The sequence below is a fragment of the Ranitomeya variabilis genome, chromosome 3, assembly GCF_051348905.1.
Source record: "Ranitomeya variabilis isolate aRanVar5 chromosome 3, aRanVar5.hap1, whole genome shotgun sequence".
NCBI classification, from domain to species: Eukaryota; Metazoa; Chordata; class Amphibia; order Anura; family Dendrobatidae; genus Ranitomeya; species Ranitomeya variabilis.
This window is the reverse complement of record NC_135234.1, coordinates 269,563,270-269,582,898: the sequence shown is the minus strand read 5'-3', so window position 1 is coordinate 269,582,898 and position 19,629 is coordinate 269,563,270. Positions and strand designations below refer to the sequence as shown.

The 19,629-nt window shown below is 43.7% G+C and overlaps 1 protein-coding gene across 4 annotated transcripts in view; it reads left to right on the top strand.

Annotated features, from left to right (window-relative positions):
* The window catches only part of ANKS1A (ankyrin repeat and sterile alpha motif domain containing 1A), a 390,648-nt gene that overhangs the window by 293,922 nt on the left and 77,097 nt on the right, over positions 1–19,629 (top strand). For all 4 annotated transcript variants that reach the window (XM_077295484.1, XM_077295481.1, XM_077295483.1 and 1 more), the window contains one exon: positions 9,158–9,274. In XM_077295484.1, the coding sequence (XP_077151599.1) occupies positions 9,158–9,274 (117 nt within the window). The remainder of the gene's footprint in view (positions 1–9,157; positions 9,275–19,629) is intronic.

Genomic DNA, 19,629 nt, shown 5'->3' with positions numbered 1-19,629 from the left:
GAATCGGCGCCGCACGTGTAAAGTCTTGGAGACGGGAGTGGGAGGTTCTGATTATTGAGGATGCTAACCTGAGGTCATTAGCAGAGCGGAGGGCACGGGTAGGTTGGTAGACTGAGACCAGAGAGGAGATGTAGGGTGGTGCTGAGCCATGGAGTGCTTTGTGGATGAGGGTAGTAGTTTTGTACTGGATTCTGGATTGGATGGGTAGCCAGTGTAATGACTGGCACAAGGTAGAGGCATCGGTGTAACGGTTGGCGAGGAGTATGATTCTGGCAGCAGCATTCAGGACAGATTGGAGTGGGGAGAGTTTGGTAAGAGGGAGGCCAATTAGTAGAGAGTTACAATAGTCCAGACGAGAATGAATAAGTGAGACAGTAAGAGTTTTTGCAGAGTTGAAAGTAAGAAAAGGGCGAATTCTGGAAATGTTTTTGAGATGCAGATAAGAAGAGCGAGCCAGTGATCGGATGTGGGGGGTGAATGATGTGATCGCACATCAGGGGACAGAGAAATAGGGGGATTCGGGGACCCTATCATACTTACCGGTGTCCCTGTGTCCTCTTCTGGCCGCCGGCTTCTTCCTTCTGTAAGAAAATGGCGGGCGCATGCGCAGTGCGCCCGCCATGATCTGCCGGCCGGCAGCTAGAGGAGTTGGAGCTAAATTTAGGGTTAGGGCTAGGGTTAGGGCTACGGCTAGGGCTAGGGTTAGGGTTGGGGCTAAATTTAGGGTTAGGGCTGGGGCTAAATTTAGGGTTAGGGTTGGGGCTAAATTTAGGGTTAGGGTTGGGGCTAAAGTTAGGGCTAGGGTTAGAGTTGGGGCTAAATTTAGGGTTAGGGCTAGGGTTGGGGCTAAAGTTAGGGCTAGGGTTGGGGCTAAATTTAGGGTTAGGGTTGGGGCTAAATTTAGGGTTAGGGCTGGGGCTAAATTTAGGGTTAGGGTTAGGGTTGGGGCTAAAGTTAGGGTTAGGGTTGGGGCTAAAGTTAGGACTAGGGTTGCGGCTAAAATTAGGGTTAGAGTTGGGATTACGGTTTGGATTAGGGTTGGCATTAGGGTTACGTTTGGGATTAGGGTTAGGTTTGGGATTAGGGTTAAGGTTAGGGTTGGGATTAGGGGTGTATTAGGATTAGGGTTAGGTTTGAGGTTAGGGTTGAGATTAGGGTTAGGGGTGTGTTGGATTTAGGGTTCTGATTAGGGTTATGGTTGTTTTGGGGTTAGGGTTGCGATTATCCTTAGGGTTGTGATTAGGATTATGGATCGGGTTGCAGGGTGGATTGATTTAAATCACGCCGATTTAAATCACGATTTAAATCAAAAGATTTTTTTCTATTTAAATCGGATCGATTTAAATCATGATTTTAATCATGATTTAAATCACTGATTTAAATTAAAAGGTTTTTTTTAATATAAATCACGATTAAAATGAGAAGTGAGAGCAGTGCGCATGTGCGCCCATAGTTACACGGACGAAACTAGGGGCAACGATCTAACGCCAGGGTGAGGGGGGGACCCCAAAGTAAGTAAAAATCTTTTTTGTTTTACTATATGGCAATAGGTAGGTGTTTAAAAGCAGCATGTCTTAATTGTATAAACTATTAATAGCCTCCACATTTTGTTCATACTGCCCCTTTAATTCCACACTTCTAGCTTGGTTTCACTTTTGGTTTAGTTTCTTTTTCCATTCAGTTGACATGCCCAAACTTGTTGGATAGTCAGCAGTACTTGGCTGTAGTAACAATCAAACTTCATAAGTGATCTGTGTGAGCCATGGCAGGTCGTAAGAGAGACCCTATTTGGGTTCATTTTGTTGAGATGCCAGCAGCAGATCTTGGAAAGAAAGGTGCAAGAGCAAAGTGCAAATACTGTCAAAAGGATATCCAAGGACTTGTTTGCCGTTTGAAATCACATTATGAAAACTGCAACCAGAAGGGAAATGAAGATGTTGATAGTGAAGTGTTTCTTTGGTCATCTTCATCACCGCACTTCTCATGATGTTGCCTCATTCACGCCACCAGGCCTTGCATCTCTTTGTTGCATCGTTTGCATTTTGCACGCATGCCTGCCTTACCGATAGGCGAAGGAGCTTCATTAAAATATTCCCAAACTGGGTCTCTTTTACGGCCTGCTGCCATTATAAGGAAAGAATGTAATAAACCTCAGATCGTACACACAAACAGATCCAGACTTGTCTGTCTGTGGCTATGCTGCAGTATTGTGCTCAAAGTTTCACTTTCATTTTTTTGTCTGCTTGCCCTTCCTCCTCAAAACACTTAGATTCACATTCTTCTTGTGTTGTGCAGATCTATTCCACTCCAAACAATCAGAAACATATTGTCTAACTTCTTGGACTTGGCACTGAAGGGGTTGATTCTGTATTCATAGGTTTGTAGAACAATAGGATTAAGGTCTTTTTCTCAACTCTGTTCATGTTGTAACATTTTTGCCATGAAGAAGAGGCTGGGACCTCTGCGGAGTCAAATTCAGTTTTGAGAACTGCGTAAGTAAAGCGAGCGTCTGTGATAATATAGGAGAGAAACTGCCCACTAATCCTACAGAAACCTCTGGAAGAGCATGGCATTGTGAATGTTACACATATACAGCCTTTATTCTACTGAGTTAAACAACTCAGCTTTATCTCATGATGGAAGAACCTTTGGATGGTAAAATATTTTCCTCAAAAAGCAGTTTATTGAAAAAAATCCGATTTAAATCAAAAAAATCCGATTTAAATCAAAAAAATCCGATTTTTTTGATTTTTTTTAAAAAACATTGATTTTTATCCACCCTGTCGGGTTGGCATTAGGGTTAGGGGTGTGTTGGGGTTAGGGTTGGAGTTTGATTTGGGGGTTTCCACTGTTTAGGTAAATCAGGGGGTCTCTAAACGCCACAGCCAATTTTGCGCTCAAAAAGTCAAATGGTGCTCCCTCCCTTCCGAGCTCTGCCGTGCACCCAAACAGTGGTTTACCCCCACATATGGGGCATCAGCGTACTCAGGATAAATTGGACAACAACTTTTGGAGTCCAATTTCTCCTGTTACCCTTGTGAAAATAAAAACTTGGCTAAAAAATATTTTTTGTGGGGAAAAAAAATATTTTTTATTTTCACAACTCGGCATTATAAACTTCTGTGAAGCACTTGGGCATTCAAAGTTCTCACCACACATCTAGATAAGTTCCTTGGGGGTCTAGTTTCCAAAATGGGGTCACTTGTGGAGGGTTTCTACTGTTTAGGTGCATCGGGGGCTCTGCAAACTCAACATAACGCCCGCAGACCATTCTTTCAAAGTCTGCATTCCAAAACGGCGCTCTTTCCCTTCCGAGCTCTGCCATGCGTCCAAACAGTGGTTTACCCCAACATGTGGAATATCAGCCTACTCGGCATAAATTGCACAATAAGTTTTGGGATCCAATTTCTCCTGTTACCCTTGTGAAAGCAAAAATTTGGGGGTGAAAAATGATTTTTGTGGAAAAAATATGATTTTTTTTTTTATTTTCATGGCTCTACATTATAAACTTCTGTGAAGCAGTTGGAGGTTCATAGTGCTCATCACACGTCTAGATAAGCTCTTTGGGGGGTCTAGTTTCCAAAATGGGGTCACTTGTGGGGGGTTTCTACTGTTTAGGTACATCAGGAGCTCTGCAAATGCAACATGACGCCTGCAAACCATCCCATCAAAGTCTGCATTCCAAGCGGCGCTCCTTCCCTTCCGAGCCCCGATGGGTGCCCAAATAGTGCCCCCACCCACATATGGGGTATCAGCGTACTCAGGACAAACTGGTCAACAGATTTTGGGGTCCAATGTCTCCTGTTACCCTTGAGAAAATAAAAAATTGCAGGCTAAAAAAATTGTTTTTGAGGGGAAAAAAAAGGATTTTTTATTTTCACGGCTCTACTTTATAAATTTCTGAGAAGCACCTGGGGGGTTTAAAGCAGGGTGGATTGATTTAAATCACGCCGATTTAAATCATGATTTAAATCACGATTTGAATCAAAAGATTTTTTTCTATTTAAATCGGATCGATTTAAATCATGATTTTAATCATGATTTAAATCACTGATTTAAATCAAAAGGTTTTTTTTAATATAAATCACGATTAAAATGAGAAGTGAGAGCAGTGCGCATGTGCGCCCATAGTTACACGGACGAAACTAGGGGCAACGATCTAACGCCAGGGTGAGGGGGGGACCCCAAAGTAAGTAAAAATCTTTTTTGTTTTACTATATGGCAATAGGTAGGTGTTTAAAAGCAGCATGTCTTAATTGTATAAACTATTAATAGCCTCCACATTTTGTTCATACTGCCCCTTTAATTCCACACTTCTAGCTTGGTTTCACTTTTGGTTTAGTTTCTTTTTCCATTCAGTTGACATGCCCAAACTTGTTGGATAGTCAGCAGTACTTGGCTGTAGTAACAATCAAACTTCATAAGTGATCTGTGTGAGCCATGGCAGGTCGTAAGAGAGACCCTATTTGGGTTCATTTTGTTGAGATGCCAGCAGCAGATCTTGGAAAGAAAGGTGCAAGAGCAAAGTGCAAATACTGTCAAAAGGATATCCAAGGACTTGTTTGCCGTTTGAAATCACATTATGAAAACTGCAACCAGAAGGGAAATGAAGATGTTGATAGTGAAGTGTTTCTTTGGTCATCTTCATCACCGCACTTCTCATGATGTTGCCTCATTCACGCCACCAGGCCTTGCATCTCTTTGTTGCATCGTTTGCATTTTGCACGCATGCCTGCCTTACCGATAGGCGAAGGAGCTTCATTAAAATATTCCCAAACTGGGTCTCTTTTACGGCCTGCTGCCATTATAAGGAAAGAATGTAATAAACCTCAGATCGTACACACAAACAGATCCAGACTTGTCTGTCTGTGGCTATGCTGCAGTATTGTGCTCAAAGTTTCACTTTCATTTTTTTGTCTGCTTGCCCTTCCTCCTCAAAACACTTAGATTCACATTCTTCTTGTGTTGTGCAGATCTATTCCACTCCAAACAATCAGAAACATATTGTCTAACTTCTTGGACTTGGCACTGAAGGGGTTGATTCTGTATTCATAGGTTTGTAGAACAATAGGATTAAGGTCTTTTTCTCAACTCTGTTCATGTTGTAACATTTTTGCCATGAAGAAGAGGCTGGGACCTCTGCGGAGTCAAATTCAGTTTTGAGAACTGCGTAAGTAAAGCGAGCGTCTGTGATAATATAGGAGAGAAACTGCCCACTAATCCTACAGAAACCTCTGGAAGAGCATGGCATTGTGAATGTTACACATATACAGCCTTTATTCTACTGAGTTAAACAACTCAGCTTTATCTCATGATGGAAGAACCTTTGGATGGTAAAATATTTTCCTCAAAAAGCAGTTTATTGAAAAAAATCCGATTTAAATCAAAAAAATCCGATTTAAATCAAAAAAATCCGATTTTTTTGATTTTTTTTAAAAAACATTGATTTTTATCCACCCTGGTTTAAAGTGCTCACCACACATCTAGATAAGTTCCTTAAGTGGTCTAGTTTCCAAAATGGTATCGCTTGTGGGGGGTTTCTACTGTTTAGGCACAATAGGGGCTCTCCAAACGCGACATGGCGTCCAATCTCAATTCCAGACAATTCTACATCGAAAAAGTCAAACGGCGCTCCTTCTCTTCCAAGCTCTGCGGTGCGCCCAAACAGTGGTTTACCCCCACATATGGGGTATCGGCGTATTCAGGAGAAATTGCACAACAACATTTATGGTTACATTTCTGTTTTTACACTTGTGAAAATAAAAAAAAAATGGTTCTGAAGTAAAATGTTTGCAAAAAAAAGTTTAATGTTCATTTTTGCCTTCCACATTGTTTCAGTTCCTGTGAAGCACGTAAAGGGTTAACAAACTTCTTGAATGTGGTTTTGAGCACCTTGAGGGGTGCAGTTTTTAGAATGGTGTCACACTTGGTTTTCTATCATATAGACCCCTCAAAATGACTTCAAATGTGATGTGGTCCCTAAAAAAGAAAATGGTGTTGTAAAAATGAGAAATTGCTGGTCAACTTTTAACCCTTACAACGCCCTAACAAAAAAAAATTTTGTTTTCAAAATTGTGCTGATGTAAAGTAGCCATGTGGGAAATGTTATTTATTAACTATTTTTTGTGACATATCTCTCTGATTTAAGGGGATACAAATACAAAGTTTGAAAATTGCAAAATTTTAAAAACATTTTGCCAAATTTGTTTTTTTCATAAATAATCGCAAGTAATATCGAAGAAATGTTACTACTAACATGAAGTACAATATGTCATGAAAATACAGTCTCAGAATCAGCAGGATCCGGTGAAGCATTCCAGAGTTATAACCTCATAAAGTGACAGTGGTCAGAATTGTAAAAATTGGCCTGGTCATTAAGTACCAAATTGGCTCTGTCACTAAGGGGTTAATAACTGCCAAAACGTGAAAGACAGTACATCCTACTGGCTTGAAAGAGCAGCTAAATGTTGACTGTTATTTGTAAGGGTAATACTGTATACTTACAGTTTATGTATTGACTCTGAAGAATCACTTTTTCCATCTTTTTGTAGACCGGTTTCATTTTTTAATCTTGTCCTACCTTATTTTCCCTTTAAGAATAGACTATTTGTCTCTCCCCTGCACACATAATGTGACCTGTCATGGTCCCAGGATTGGGGTCATGACACTGGCCCCACATGTTTAAAGGGTAAGAATAATAGTTGAAACACCTTTGCGTACATATGCATATTTCGGGATCATGACTGTAGCTTTGTATATAGTAGTTCATGGAAAACACTGCACACGTACAGGTTGAAGAATTATGCTTCGAGTGAGAATTTATTTATAATAAGTGGTATAGCGACAGGCACTACTTATTACAAATAAATTCTCACTCAAAGCATAATTCTTCAACCTGTAGGTGTGCAGTGTTTTCCATGAACTACTATCTATTGGGACCACTGGCTCCTTTTCACCAGCACCGTCCGACTAATTTCTGTTGAGTGCTAGCCTTCGAATCCCTTGTAGCTTTGTATATGGCACCCTGATATACGGGACATCCCTACTCATATAAGGGCCATCAGCTTGAATGAGTGTAATATGTACAAATACTTTATCACACAGAGAGGACCTCATAGGGGATATATACTGAGACGACAGTTCATGTATACTCAGACTGATGGATGTCTGTTCTATGTATGCGACTAATGGGAACAATATTAACCTTTGCTTCTCTCCCGGATAGTGGTTATCGCCCTCAGAGATCACCTACAAACCATAAGTGAAAGAGTAAACTTTTTTCACTCGATGTATAAGAAAAAAGTGGATAACATTTTGGGGAATACTCTCGGATCGCTGGCATAATAAGGAAAATACACATGGATAATTATTGTGTTATGGGAAGGAGCCCCAATGTGTGTCTCCTGCTACCGTGCCCCCATGGGCGTTACGCAGGTGAATAGATTGGATCACTGACGCACTGTGCAAAAACTGATGCCAGCTGACTAAAATTATGTGACAAATGACAAGGCCCCACTGAGCTGCTCAAAGTGCACTATGATGATGCCAAAGATCTCTGCATCGCGAACCAGAAGACAAGGTATGCGCTATCTTTGTCGATGAACAAACCCCTAGGGGTGTACCATTGATCGATTGGGCGTCTTCCTAGGAAATTCAAACATGGTCGATGCGTTCCACCTAGGTAACTTATTGAGGAACAGCATGCGAGTCAGCAATATCAGCAAGAAGATGGTGCATAATGAGATACATGTGTTTTGTGTGTGACAAGACCAGGTGATTCTTTATCCGGTTCCCAGGTGCAGGTATTTAACAATTTGATTAATCTTACCCTGTGCCATCATCATCTAGTACACAGCTTGTGATGGACAAGGGAATGTGAACCCAGATATGATAGTTTCTTTTGCGTGCATCTGTCCATCCCTGAAGACTCACTGAAGGAGAAACGCGTTGTGATGCACGTAAGGCTTTATAGGGCAATATGTCCACTAGGGCACTAGGACTGTCCTTTTGTAAGGATGGGAGACTTGGGGACCCAGGGCTGAGTACTGCTGAATAGGCCTCAATGGGACCAGTTCCAAACTCTCTTCCCATCTAAACCAGAAGGCCACCTGCTGGGCTGATATTTGGCTTATGGATATCATCCCTAACAAGAATCTGGTGAGACTGTTGTAGTTTATATATTTTCTATTGCGTATCCAGCAGTAATTTAGAGGCACTGATTCCATTTGATGCACTTAAAAGTGACTTTTTGATTTATTGACCATTGTCACGTAAGCTGATTGCTTTTTATTCTTTTTATTAAGATTCTTACTTGACGTCGTTCTCCACTACTGTGGTGTAATTATTCTAGTCAAATACTGTGACTAGGAAAATTATTGGTGTTTTTAGAATTTTTGTGTGTTGTGACCTTTCTAAAATTGGCATAATTAAAAGGTATATTTTATTATGTATACTTTCCTTGCTGTGTAATAATTGATTTAGTGGTAGCGCTCAGTGGGGATCCCAGTGATGAGATGTAGCACCTACCTACAGTGCCAATAAATATATTTCATAGGCCAATCCCATTAATGTTGATATAAGAGAAATGATGGCTTGTGTACATTACATGCAATCAGACTTTTTAACAGACTGAGCTTCTTCAGTGCTTTTATGAGATTAAATATGCAAATTGCAAATCTTCTGAGAAAAAGAGGACTTAAACTCTATAGCGCCACCTGTTGGAAGTAGAGATCCTACAAGTCACAATCAGCCCTTTAACGAGTCGTGCAATATGACTTAGGATAAAAGCCAAATCAGTATCTCAATTCGCAGACACGGTGTTTCGGGCTGTTGGCCCTCGTCAGTGCGAAGCATGAGAACTGATTTGGCTAGGTGAGAGGCTCTGGAGTGGGGTCTAAGGGGTAACGTTTCTCCTTATGGAGAGTGACATACCAGCTGGCTTGTCAAGGTAAGGAGGCTTATTCGCCGTACAATGTGCTCCTCTGGGAAATTAAATATGCAAATTGCCTCATCTGAGAAAAAGAGGTCTTAAACTCTTAAATCTTTATGAGATTAGTGAATCATTATTCTAACCAAAATAAATTTGCAGTTAATGTTTAATGATTTAATTACTGCTTCTTGTTTATTCACTAGTTCTTATTTCCGTTTCTTTTTGCAGGAAGAAACTAAATTAACTTTGCGACCTCCTAGTTTGGCAACTCCATATGCGCCCTTACAAAACTGGCAGCATCAACCAGAAAAGCTAATATTTGACTCGTGTAGTTATGAAGCTAGTGTAAGTATTACCTGGAATGTTTCTTGTGTAAAAAAATAAATAAATAAATAAATAAAAAATAAAATAATAATAATAATAAAATAATTTTAATTTTTTTTTTTTTTTTTTTTAACATCTTGATTATTCCGAAATTGGGCAAAATACCCATTGCCTTGGAAAAAAATTACATTCGTAGTGATGTGGCATTGCTCGCTTCTTTGAAGTGCATTAAACACCAATATTTGGAATTTACCCAGAATTGATTTGTTGTATTCCCTCTTATCTTTTTTTTTTGTACTATATTAGGCTAGTTTCACACATCCGTTTTTTGCTTTCAGGCTAAATCCGGCCAATTTGTAAAAAAACGGATCCGGCGCAAAATGTAAAAAACTGATGGCGCCGGATCCGTTTTTTAGCTGGATCCTGTCTTCTTTAATGCGCATGGATTTTTTGACTTCCTGGTTCCGGGGAAGAGGAGAGAGGGAGACCCCAGAATGGAAAATCTGCATGATTTGTATGGAAAATGCTTTGAAAAACGGATCCGGGCGCCGGATTCAGTGCTTCACATCTCCGTTTCATGTGTTTTTGGCCGACTCTGTCAGTGTGCGTTTTTTTCTGCGGACAAAAAAAGTTACAGTGGACGTTTTCTCCGTCTGTCGGAAACGACTATTTGGACGGATCCGGGAAAAAACGGATGAAACGTCTGGCCATCAGGCACAATCCGGCGCTAATACAACTCTATGGGAAAAAAACGGATTCGGTGTAAAAAAAAAAAACAGATCCGTTTTTTTCCAAAAATTGCCGGATTGTGCCTGAAACAAAAAGCCTGATGTGAGAAAGTAGCCTTAAACAGATACCGTATTTTTCCGACCATAAGACACACTTTTTTTCCTCCAAATTTAGGAGGAAAGTGTGGGTGCGTCTTATGGTACGGATGTAGCATGTGGGGAGGGGGGCAGCAGTGAGTGGGATCGCACTGTTATCCCACTTCAGGATGTCCCCGCTGCCCGGAATCAGCGCTGGGAAAACCACGGTCCCGATGATTAAGTGCAGTGAATATTCATTAGCGGCTCCCCGCCCACCGATCAGCTGAGCAGTGAGCCAGGAGCAGCAAATGAATACTGCACTTAAGCAGGGACACGCATGGCTTCCTCAGCGCTGATTGCTGCAGCAGCTAGGGAGATTTGTGTGTCCTGGGGAGGAGGCAGCAGCAGCAAGGGCCAGAGTGGAGAGGAGATCGCTGTATACCTGCCTGCCATGCCTGGATGCCGAGTGCTGTGCACAAACAGGACCTGGGTGATGTCAGGAGTGGGCGGGCTGGAGCATCACATGGCAGCTCAGAGCCCTCCCTCTTCTTGACATCATCACAGGTCCTTCAGGCTCCCCACTAGAATCTGCTGGCTTCCATTACCTGTGCTGTGGAAAGGCAACAAGAGGGAGGGCTCTGTGTATGCAGTCATGGGATTCTTTTACCTCACCACAGTGGCTGGCTGGCTGCCACAATTAAGAGGTTAGTCTTTACAATACACAATAAAGCACTCTGCCACTCCTGTGGTGAACTATAACTCCCAGCATGTCATAGGATCTGCAGGACATGCTGGGAGTTATAGTTCTCCCATGGGATTTTAAAGCAGCACTCCAGCGCTATTTAGCAGTGCTGGAGTGGTGCTTTCAATATCAGCCCTGTACCCCCATTCTTATACTCAATCTTCATATAGTACTTCACAGACACCACACTGGTCCTGCAGCTTCCAACATAATAACATACTATTATATGTAATAACACCACATATAATAGTATGTTATTAAATATTTTACCACATTTTTTTGCTTCAAATATTTTTTTTCCCTATTTTCCACCTCTGAAACCTGGGTGCGCCTTGTAGTCCGGTGCGTCTTATAGTCCGAAAAATACGGTATGTGGAAACATGATTTGTAGATACTTACCACTATACACTTATTACAGGTTCTCATTCTGTTCTTGTTCGGGTAGACTTCCTCACAGACAGCATAGCTCTCCTGCCCACAATATGGCTTCTGATAGAGGAGCATGTCACTAGACCTGTCCATTATCCTTCGCAACAGAAAAGCTGTTTTTCAGTTGGAGGAAACTTATGAATTGGTCTGTTCACATGCTCAGGCAAGCTGTCTGCTCTCTGTGAGAATGATGCAATAACAAATGCCACAAAAAATATGCCCCAGCACATTTGTTAAAACAAAAATAAATTGCCAACCCCTTTAATCAGTTTACATTTATTAGATGCTGTGAGCTCTCTAACCAATCACATTCAGTGCACTTCACAAGAAAATTTGGGGGGTCACATGATTGAGCAACAAGATGTTAAATCTTTAAAGGGAACCTGTCAACAGGATTGTGCTCAGTAACCTACAGACTGTGTTAGGTTGGTGCCGTTATACTGATTGAAATGATACCTTGGTTGATGAAATCCATCTTGTGGTTGTTGTTTAATCTTTGTTTTCAGTTTTGAGTTAATGACTTGCTCGTGCTTAGGGGCGGCCTGTGGGGGGCTTTATGTGGTGCTCTGATTAGGTATTCATCTGTATGGCTTCTGACAGGTCACTGATCCCTCAGTGGCCTGCCCCCTAGTTTACTTAATGAATATTATATATGTTGAGAAAAAAATCACCTACAGCAGGCAGGTGTCGGCATCTGCGCTGCAGCATGATCACATGTATAATGTGCATTTAATTATTTTATTTTATGCTATAAATAAATTAATTTAAAAAAAAAAGTGTCTCAAAATTGTACTGACCTGTCAGAAGCCATACAGATGAATAGCTAAGCTGAGCAGCACATGAAGAAGCTGCCTCGGGGCATATCATTAACTCAAAACTGAAAATTAAGATTAAACAACAACCACAAGACAGATTTCATCAACCAAGGTATCATTTTAATCCGTGTAATGATGCCAACCTGACACTGTCTGTAGATTTCTCGGCACAATACTGGTGACAGGTTCACTTTAAGTTTTTGCTAAACTGTGCAGGCAGCTATACAAAGTAGTCATCAGGAATGTGCCATGATAGTGCTGTGTGCTCCTATGTCAGTCTGCCAGATGATGGAGGCAGCTACAGTGGTGTGAAAGTCTTTGCCCCCTTCCTGATATTCTATTCTTTTGCATGTTTGTTACACTTACCGTATATACTCGAGTATAAGCCGACCCGAGTATAAGCCGAGACCCCTAACTTTGCCACAAAAAACTGGGAAAACTTAATGACTCGAGTATAAGCCTAGGGTGGAAAATGCAGCAGCTACCGGTAAATTTCAAAAATAAAAATAGGTACCAATAAAAGTAAAATTAATTAGGATATCAGTAGGTTATGTTTTTGAATATCCATATTGAATCAGGAGCCCCATATAATGCTCCAGTTTATGATGGGCCCCATAAGATGCTCCATACAAAATACGCTTCATATAATGCTCCATAAAATTTATGATGGGCCCCATAAGATGCTCCATATTAAAGTATGCCCCATATAATGCTGAACAAAGGTTAATAATGGCCCCATAAGATGCTCCATAGATATATTTGCCCCTTACAGTGCTGCATAAAGGTTAATAAGGGCCCCATAAGATGCTCCATAGACATTTGCCCCATATAATGCTGCACAAGTGTTGATTATGGCCCCATAAGATGCTCCATAGAGATATTTACCCCATATAATGCTGCGCAAATGGTGATTATGGCCAAATAAGATGCTCCATAGAGATATTTACCCCATATAATGCTGCACAAATGGTGATTATAGCCAAATAAGATGATCCATAGAGATATTTTCCCCATAAAATGCTGATTATGGCCCCATAAGATGCTCCATAGAGATATTTGCCCCATATGCTGCTTCTGCAATTAAAAAAAAAAAAATGACATACTCACCTCTCGTCGCTCAGGCCCTGCTTGCAATATTCACCCGTCCTCTTTCCACTGCCGGGCGCCACTGTGTATTCCGCATCCTCTCCACTGACGTTCAGGCAGAGGGCGCGCACTAACCACGTCATCGCGCCCTCTGACCTGAGCATCACAGCAGACGACGCGGAAGTCGGAGCGGCGCCCGGCGGTGCAATGAGAAGAGGTGAATATCGCTCAATGCTGCTCACCCTCCCCATTATACTCACCTCCCGGTGCGGTCCCTGGCAGCTTCCCTGATGGTCTTCTCCGGGCGCTGACAGCTTCTTCCAGCGTTGAGCGGTCACCGGTACCGCTCATTACAGTAATGAATATGCGGCTCCACCCCTATGGGAGTGGAGTCGCGTCCATATTCATTACTGTAATGAGCGGTACCATGTGACCGCTCAACGCTGGAAGAAGCTGTCAGCGCCCGGAGACCATCGGAGATGCAGGGACCGCGCTGGGAGCAGGGGAGTATGTCACAGCTGCCGCTCCCCCTCCCTCACCGACCCCACTGGGACAATAACTCGAGTATAAGCCGAGAGGGGCACTTTCAGCCTAAAAAAAAATGGGCTGAAAATCTCAGCTTATACTAGAGTATTGACGGTAAGTGTTTCAGATCAACAAACAAATTTAAATATTAGACAAGGATAACACAAGTAAACACAAAATGCAGTTTTTAAATGAAGGTTTTTATTATTAATGGAAAAAGATATCAAAACTTACAGGGCCCTGTGTGAAAAAGTGATTGCCTGGTAACCATAATAACTGGTTGGACCACCCTTAGCAGCAACAACTGCAATCAAGCGTTTGCAATAACTGGCAAATGAGTCTTTTACAATGCTCTGGAGGAATATTGGCTCACTCATCCTTTAAGAATTGTTGTAATTAAGCCACATTGGAGGGTTTACGAGCATGAATCGCCTTTTTAAAGTCATGCCACACCATCTCAATCGGATTAAGGTCATGACTTTGACTAGGCCACTCAAAGTCTTAATTTTGTTTTTCTTAAGCCATTCAGAGGTGGATTTGCTGGTGTGTTTTGGATCATTGTCCTGCTGCATAATCCAAGTGCTCTTCAAGTTGAGGTAATTGGGTAACATTTCTCCTTGCGGAAACTGACATGTCATTCCTGACATGCCAAGGAGAGGAGACTTTTAATCCTTGCAATGCTCCTCTGGGAAGTATGGAAATTGTCTCTTCAGAGGGGGAGAGGACTAGAACTCTAGGCCAGCTATTGGAAGTAGCAATCCTAAAAGTCAATATCGACAAATCCGACGCCTCTCACCCAGCCAAACCAGATCTCACACTTTGCACTGACTTGGGGCAGTACACAGCACAGTGTCTGCAAATTGAGGTTTTGGCTTTTATCCTAAGTCATGTAGCAAGGCTTTTTGGAGACTTGATTTTGACTTTTAGGACTGCTGCTTCGAATAGGTGGCACTAGAGTTCTAGTCCGCTTCCTATCTGAAGAGACAATTTGCAGCTTGAGGGCACGAATAGATGGCACAGGGGCCCCAGGCAGCATATGGGGCCCCAGGCAGAGCACAGTGGCCCCAGGCAGAGCACAGGGGCCCCAAGCAGCATATGGGGCCCCAGGCAGAGCACAGTGGTCCCAGGCAGCATATGGGGCCCCAGGCAGAACATGGGGCCCCAGGCAGAGCACAGGGGCCCCAGGCAGCATATGGGGTCCCAGGCAGAGCACAGTGGTCCCAGGCAGAGCACAGGGGCCCCAGGCAGCCTATGGGGCCCCAGGCAGAGCACAGTGGCCCCAGGCAGAACATGGGGCCCCAGGCAGAGCACAGGGGCCCCAGGCAGCATATGGGGCCCCAGGCAGAGCACAGGGGCCCCAGGCAGAGCACAGGGGCCCCAGGCAGCATATGGGGCCCCAGGCAGAGCACAGGGGCCCCAGGCAGCATATGGGGCCCCAGGCAGAGCACAGGGGCCCCAGGCAGAGCACAGTGGCCCCAGACAGAGCACAGGGGCCCCAGGCAGCATATGGGGCCCCAGGCAGAGCACAGTGGTCCCAGGCAGAGCACAGGGGCCCCAGGCAGCTTATGGGGCCCCAGGCAGAGCACAGTGGCCCCAGGCAGAACATGGGGCCCCAGGCAGAGCACAGGGGCCCCAGGCAGCATATGGGGCCCCAGGCAGAGCACAGGGGCCCCAGGCAGAGCACAGTGGCCCCAGGCAGAGCACAGGGGCCCCAGGCAGAACATGGGGCCCCAGGCAGAGCACAGGGGCCCCAGGCAGAGCACAGGGGCCCCAGGCAGCATATGGGGCCCCAGGCAGCATATGGGGCCCCAGGCAGCATATGGGGCCCCAGGCAGAGCACAGTGGCCCCAGGCAGAGCACAGGGGCCCCAGGCAGAACATGGGGCCCCAGGCAGAGCACAGGGGCCCCAGGCAGAGCACAGGGGCCCCAGGCAGCATATGGGGCCCCAGGCAGAGCACAGGGGCCCCAGGCAGCATATGAGGCCCCAGGCAGAGCACAGGGGCCCCAGGCAGAGCACAGTGGCCCCAGACAGAGCACAGGGGCCCCAGGCAGCATATGGGGCCCCAGGCAGAGCACAGTGGTCCCAGGCAGAGCACAGGGGCCCCAGGCAGCTTATGGGGCCCCAGGCAGAGCACAGTGGCCCCAGGCAGAACATGGGGCCCCAGGCAGAGCACAGGGGCCCCAGGCAGCATATGGGCCCCCAGGCAGAGCACAGCGATATTTTGGACCACTGTGCGGTGTTTCAGACCCCCTGTGTGATGTCTGGGGCCCTGTTCTTAAGTATATTAAAGATTAAAGTAACGTATATTAAAGTATATTATAGATCAAATTTGACACGTTTATGAGCACCATTGAGTGATATACTCAAGAATGACATAATTTTTCAACATTTTATGGTTTCAAACTGTAAACACTCAGAGTTTTTTTTACTTCAACCAGAAAACCTTAACGGTTCATAAAGAACTTGACTGTTCAGGATATGATAAAAGTCATAGTATTCTGAATCTTTAACTTATAAAGATACCTTTACATGGGGTGATTATTGGTTCCAGAGAGGCTTTCGGCCGATAATCGTACACATGGCTGGTGACAGGACAATCTAATATATAATTGCCTAGAATACTACTTCCGGCAATTTGTGCCAACTTCCGTGGTTTTGTCCGGAGATAAGTGACGTCACCAGCGTCCTACACCCGCTCAGGGTGGACAAAGATATATGCCTTCGTGGTGCGCGGCAATTTCTGATTGGTTGCCGCCTGCCGCGAGCGACCAATCAGAAATGTGCCGTACTGTGACACACTCCGCCCGCCATTTTGGTGTGATTTTTGAATTTTTACCTCACAGCAAGTTTCTACTGCGTGGAGGCGGTCCCAGTGACGTCGCTCTTCAAGCTCCTGCCGAATTTCGTCAAAAAAATGATACCATTTATCAAAACTATATATATTTAGTTGTGAAGTGGTTCAGTGACATTTTCACACCAATTTTGAACTTTTGTTTGGTGTTTTCTCCATATACTGCCTATTATTCACTGACTGTTATACTGAGAGACTGCCGTTTATTAACCTCTTCTTTGCCACACTGGGTATATTGCTCTATTATTTGCCACATAAGGACATTGTCCATTATTGCCCAGCAATTTCTCTGCAATATAAACTGCCTATTTATTAATATCTGTATTCCTGCAAAGAACTATTGCCTATTATTAACTGGCTATTTTCCTACTACCTGACACTGCCTCTTATTAACCTGTTGTTTGCCACCACCACGCTTAAAGCTGTTTAGCTTAGCCAACATGAGCTCTAATAGTAAGGATACTAATGACACAGAGCCCAAAGCTGCTGATGGTGCACGTAAGATTAGGTCTGATATAAAGTATACTAATAATGCAGAGCAAAAAGACGCCGATGCCGCACGTAAGCGTAAACAGCGTGCTAACAAGAGTACAGAGGATAGATGCAAGCGCCTGGACACTGTTAAGTATAGTAATGACACAGAGTCCAAAGCTGCTGATGGCGCACGTAAGATCAGGTCTGATATAAAGTATGGTAATGATGCAGAGCGAAAAGCCACCGATGCCGCACGTAAGCGTAAACAGCGTGTTAACAAGAGTACAGAGGATAGATGCAAGTGCCTGGATACTGTTAAGTATACTAATGACACAGAGTCCAAAGCTGCTGATGGCGCACGTAAGATCAGGTCTGATATAAAGTATGGTAATGATGCAGAGCGAAAAGCCGCCGATGCCGCACGTAAGCGCAAACAGCATGTTAACAAGAGTACAGAGGATAGATGCAAGCGCCTGGATACTGTTAAGTATACTAATGACACAGAGTGTAAAGCTGCTGATGGCGCACGTAAGATCAGGTCTGATATAAAGTATGGTAATGATGCAGAGCGAAAAGCCGCCGATGCCACACGTAAGCGCAAACAGCGTGTTAACAAGAGTACAGAGGATAGATGCAAGTGCCTGGATACTGTTAAGTATACTAATGACACAGAGTCCAAAGCTGCTGATGGCGCACGTAAGATCAGGTCTGATATAAAGTATGGTAATGATGCAGAGCGAAAAGCCGCCGATGCTGCACGTAAGCGCAAACAGCGTGCTAAGAGCGTACAGAGGAGAGATGCAAGCGCCTGGACACTGTTAAGTATACTAATGACACAGAGCCCAAAGCTGCTGATGGTGCACGTAACATCAGGTCTGATAATAAGTATACCAATGACGCAGAGCGAAAAGCCGCCGATGCTGCACGTAAGCGTAAACAGCGTGCTAACAAGAGTACAGAGGATAGATGCAAGGGCCTGGACACTGTTAAGTATACTAATGACACAGAGCCCAAAGCTGCTGATGGCGCACGTAACATCAGGTCTGATAATAAGTATACCAATGACGCACAGCGAAAAGACACCGATGCTGCACGTAAGCGCAAACAGCGTGCTAACAAGAGTACAGAGGATAGATGCAAGCGCCTGGACACTGTTAAGTATACTAATGACACAGAGCCCAAAGGTGCTGATGGTGCACGTAACATCAGGTCTGATAATAAGTATACCAATGACGCAGAGCGAAAAGCCGCCGATGCCGCACGTAAGCGCAAACAGCGTGCTAACGAGACTACAGAGGACAGACAGAAGCGCCTGGACACTGTTAATGCTGCTTGCAATAAACGCATTACTAATGAGTCTTTTGAGGACAAAACTAATCGATTAAGTAATAAAGCTGCTGCTGCACGCTCTCAACGTTGCAAACATAATATTTCCACGTCCTCAGTCATAGATTCTGCCCACAATACAGCTTTTGTCTCCATTCATAGAATGTGTGCAGCCTGAAGCTCCTTTAACCGTTGGTAAATCTGCACGTAAGCGCAAACACTGTCCTACTTACACTCCAAATGATAAATGCCGTCGCCTGTACACCGTTAAGTCTGCTTATAAGACATGCTTCACACCTGACTCTTCTAAGGCAACAAACAAACCATTACCAAATGCAGCTGGTGCACGCCGTGAACGGCGCAAAAAAAACGCTTGCACCTCCATATTAATAAACCCTGACCACGATACACCTTCCAACTCCTCAGTGATTGAATCTGTGGACAGTGAAGATCCTCTACCAGGTCCACGCTTTATATATGTTGGCTTAAAGAAACATTCCAATGCTCCGTTACCACAACCTGTACCTCAACATCCTACAGGTTTTACTAATGATGACAGTACCATAGTAGAACACTCCTGTGGTCCTATGAACTATTTATGTGAACATTGTCAAGCATTACATTTTAATGCTGAGATACCAGCAGATAAAAATTTTACTCTGTGTTGTCACAAGAGTAAAGTGCATATACCTATACCCCAATATCCCGAGGTCTTTAAACGATTGCTGACAGGGGAGAGTGAGTTCAGTAAGAATCTCATGGAAAATATTTGTAGTATTAACAGCTCATTTGCTTTCGCCTCCATGGGTGCCAATATATCCCCTCCACCTGGACATGGCCCTTACTGTTTCCGTATACATGGACAAATATATCATCGTACTGGAACCCTACATCCCAGTGATGATCAAGTTCCAGCTTATGCCCAACTGTATATTTTGGATACCGCTACCGCGAATGAACAATGTTTAAACTGTGAACAAAATCAAAAATGTCATCCCACTTTGATGAGTATAATTGCTCTTCAGTTAGACAATGTGAATCCCTTTGTTGCTGCCTACAAAATGTTACGAGATGTGGAACATGAAGAACATCTTAAAGCTGAAGCTAATGGCACTCTCATGCCAAATATCATCATGGCCCTTAAACAAGATCGGAATCAAGACCCTCGCCGATATAATAATCCAACTGTCAATGAAGTTGCTGTCGTATTTGAAAATGACAATGGAGAGCCACCATTTAATCGTGATATTTTAATACATTTACAACCGGACCCCAAAAATCCTTTGGCGCCAAGAACACAACAGGTCAGCATTCTACACAG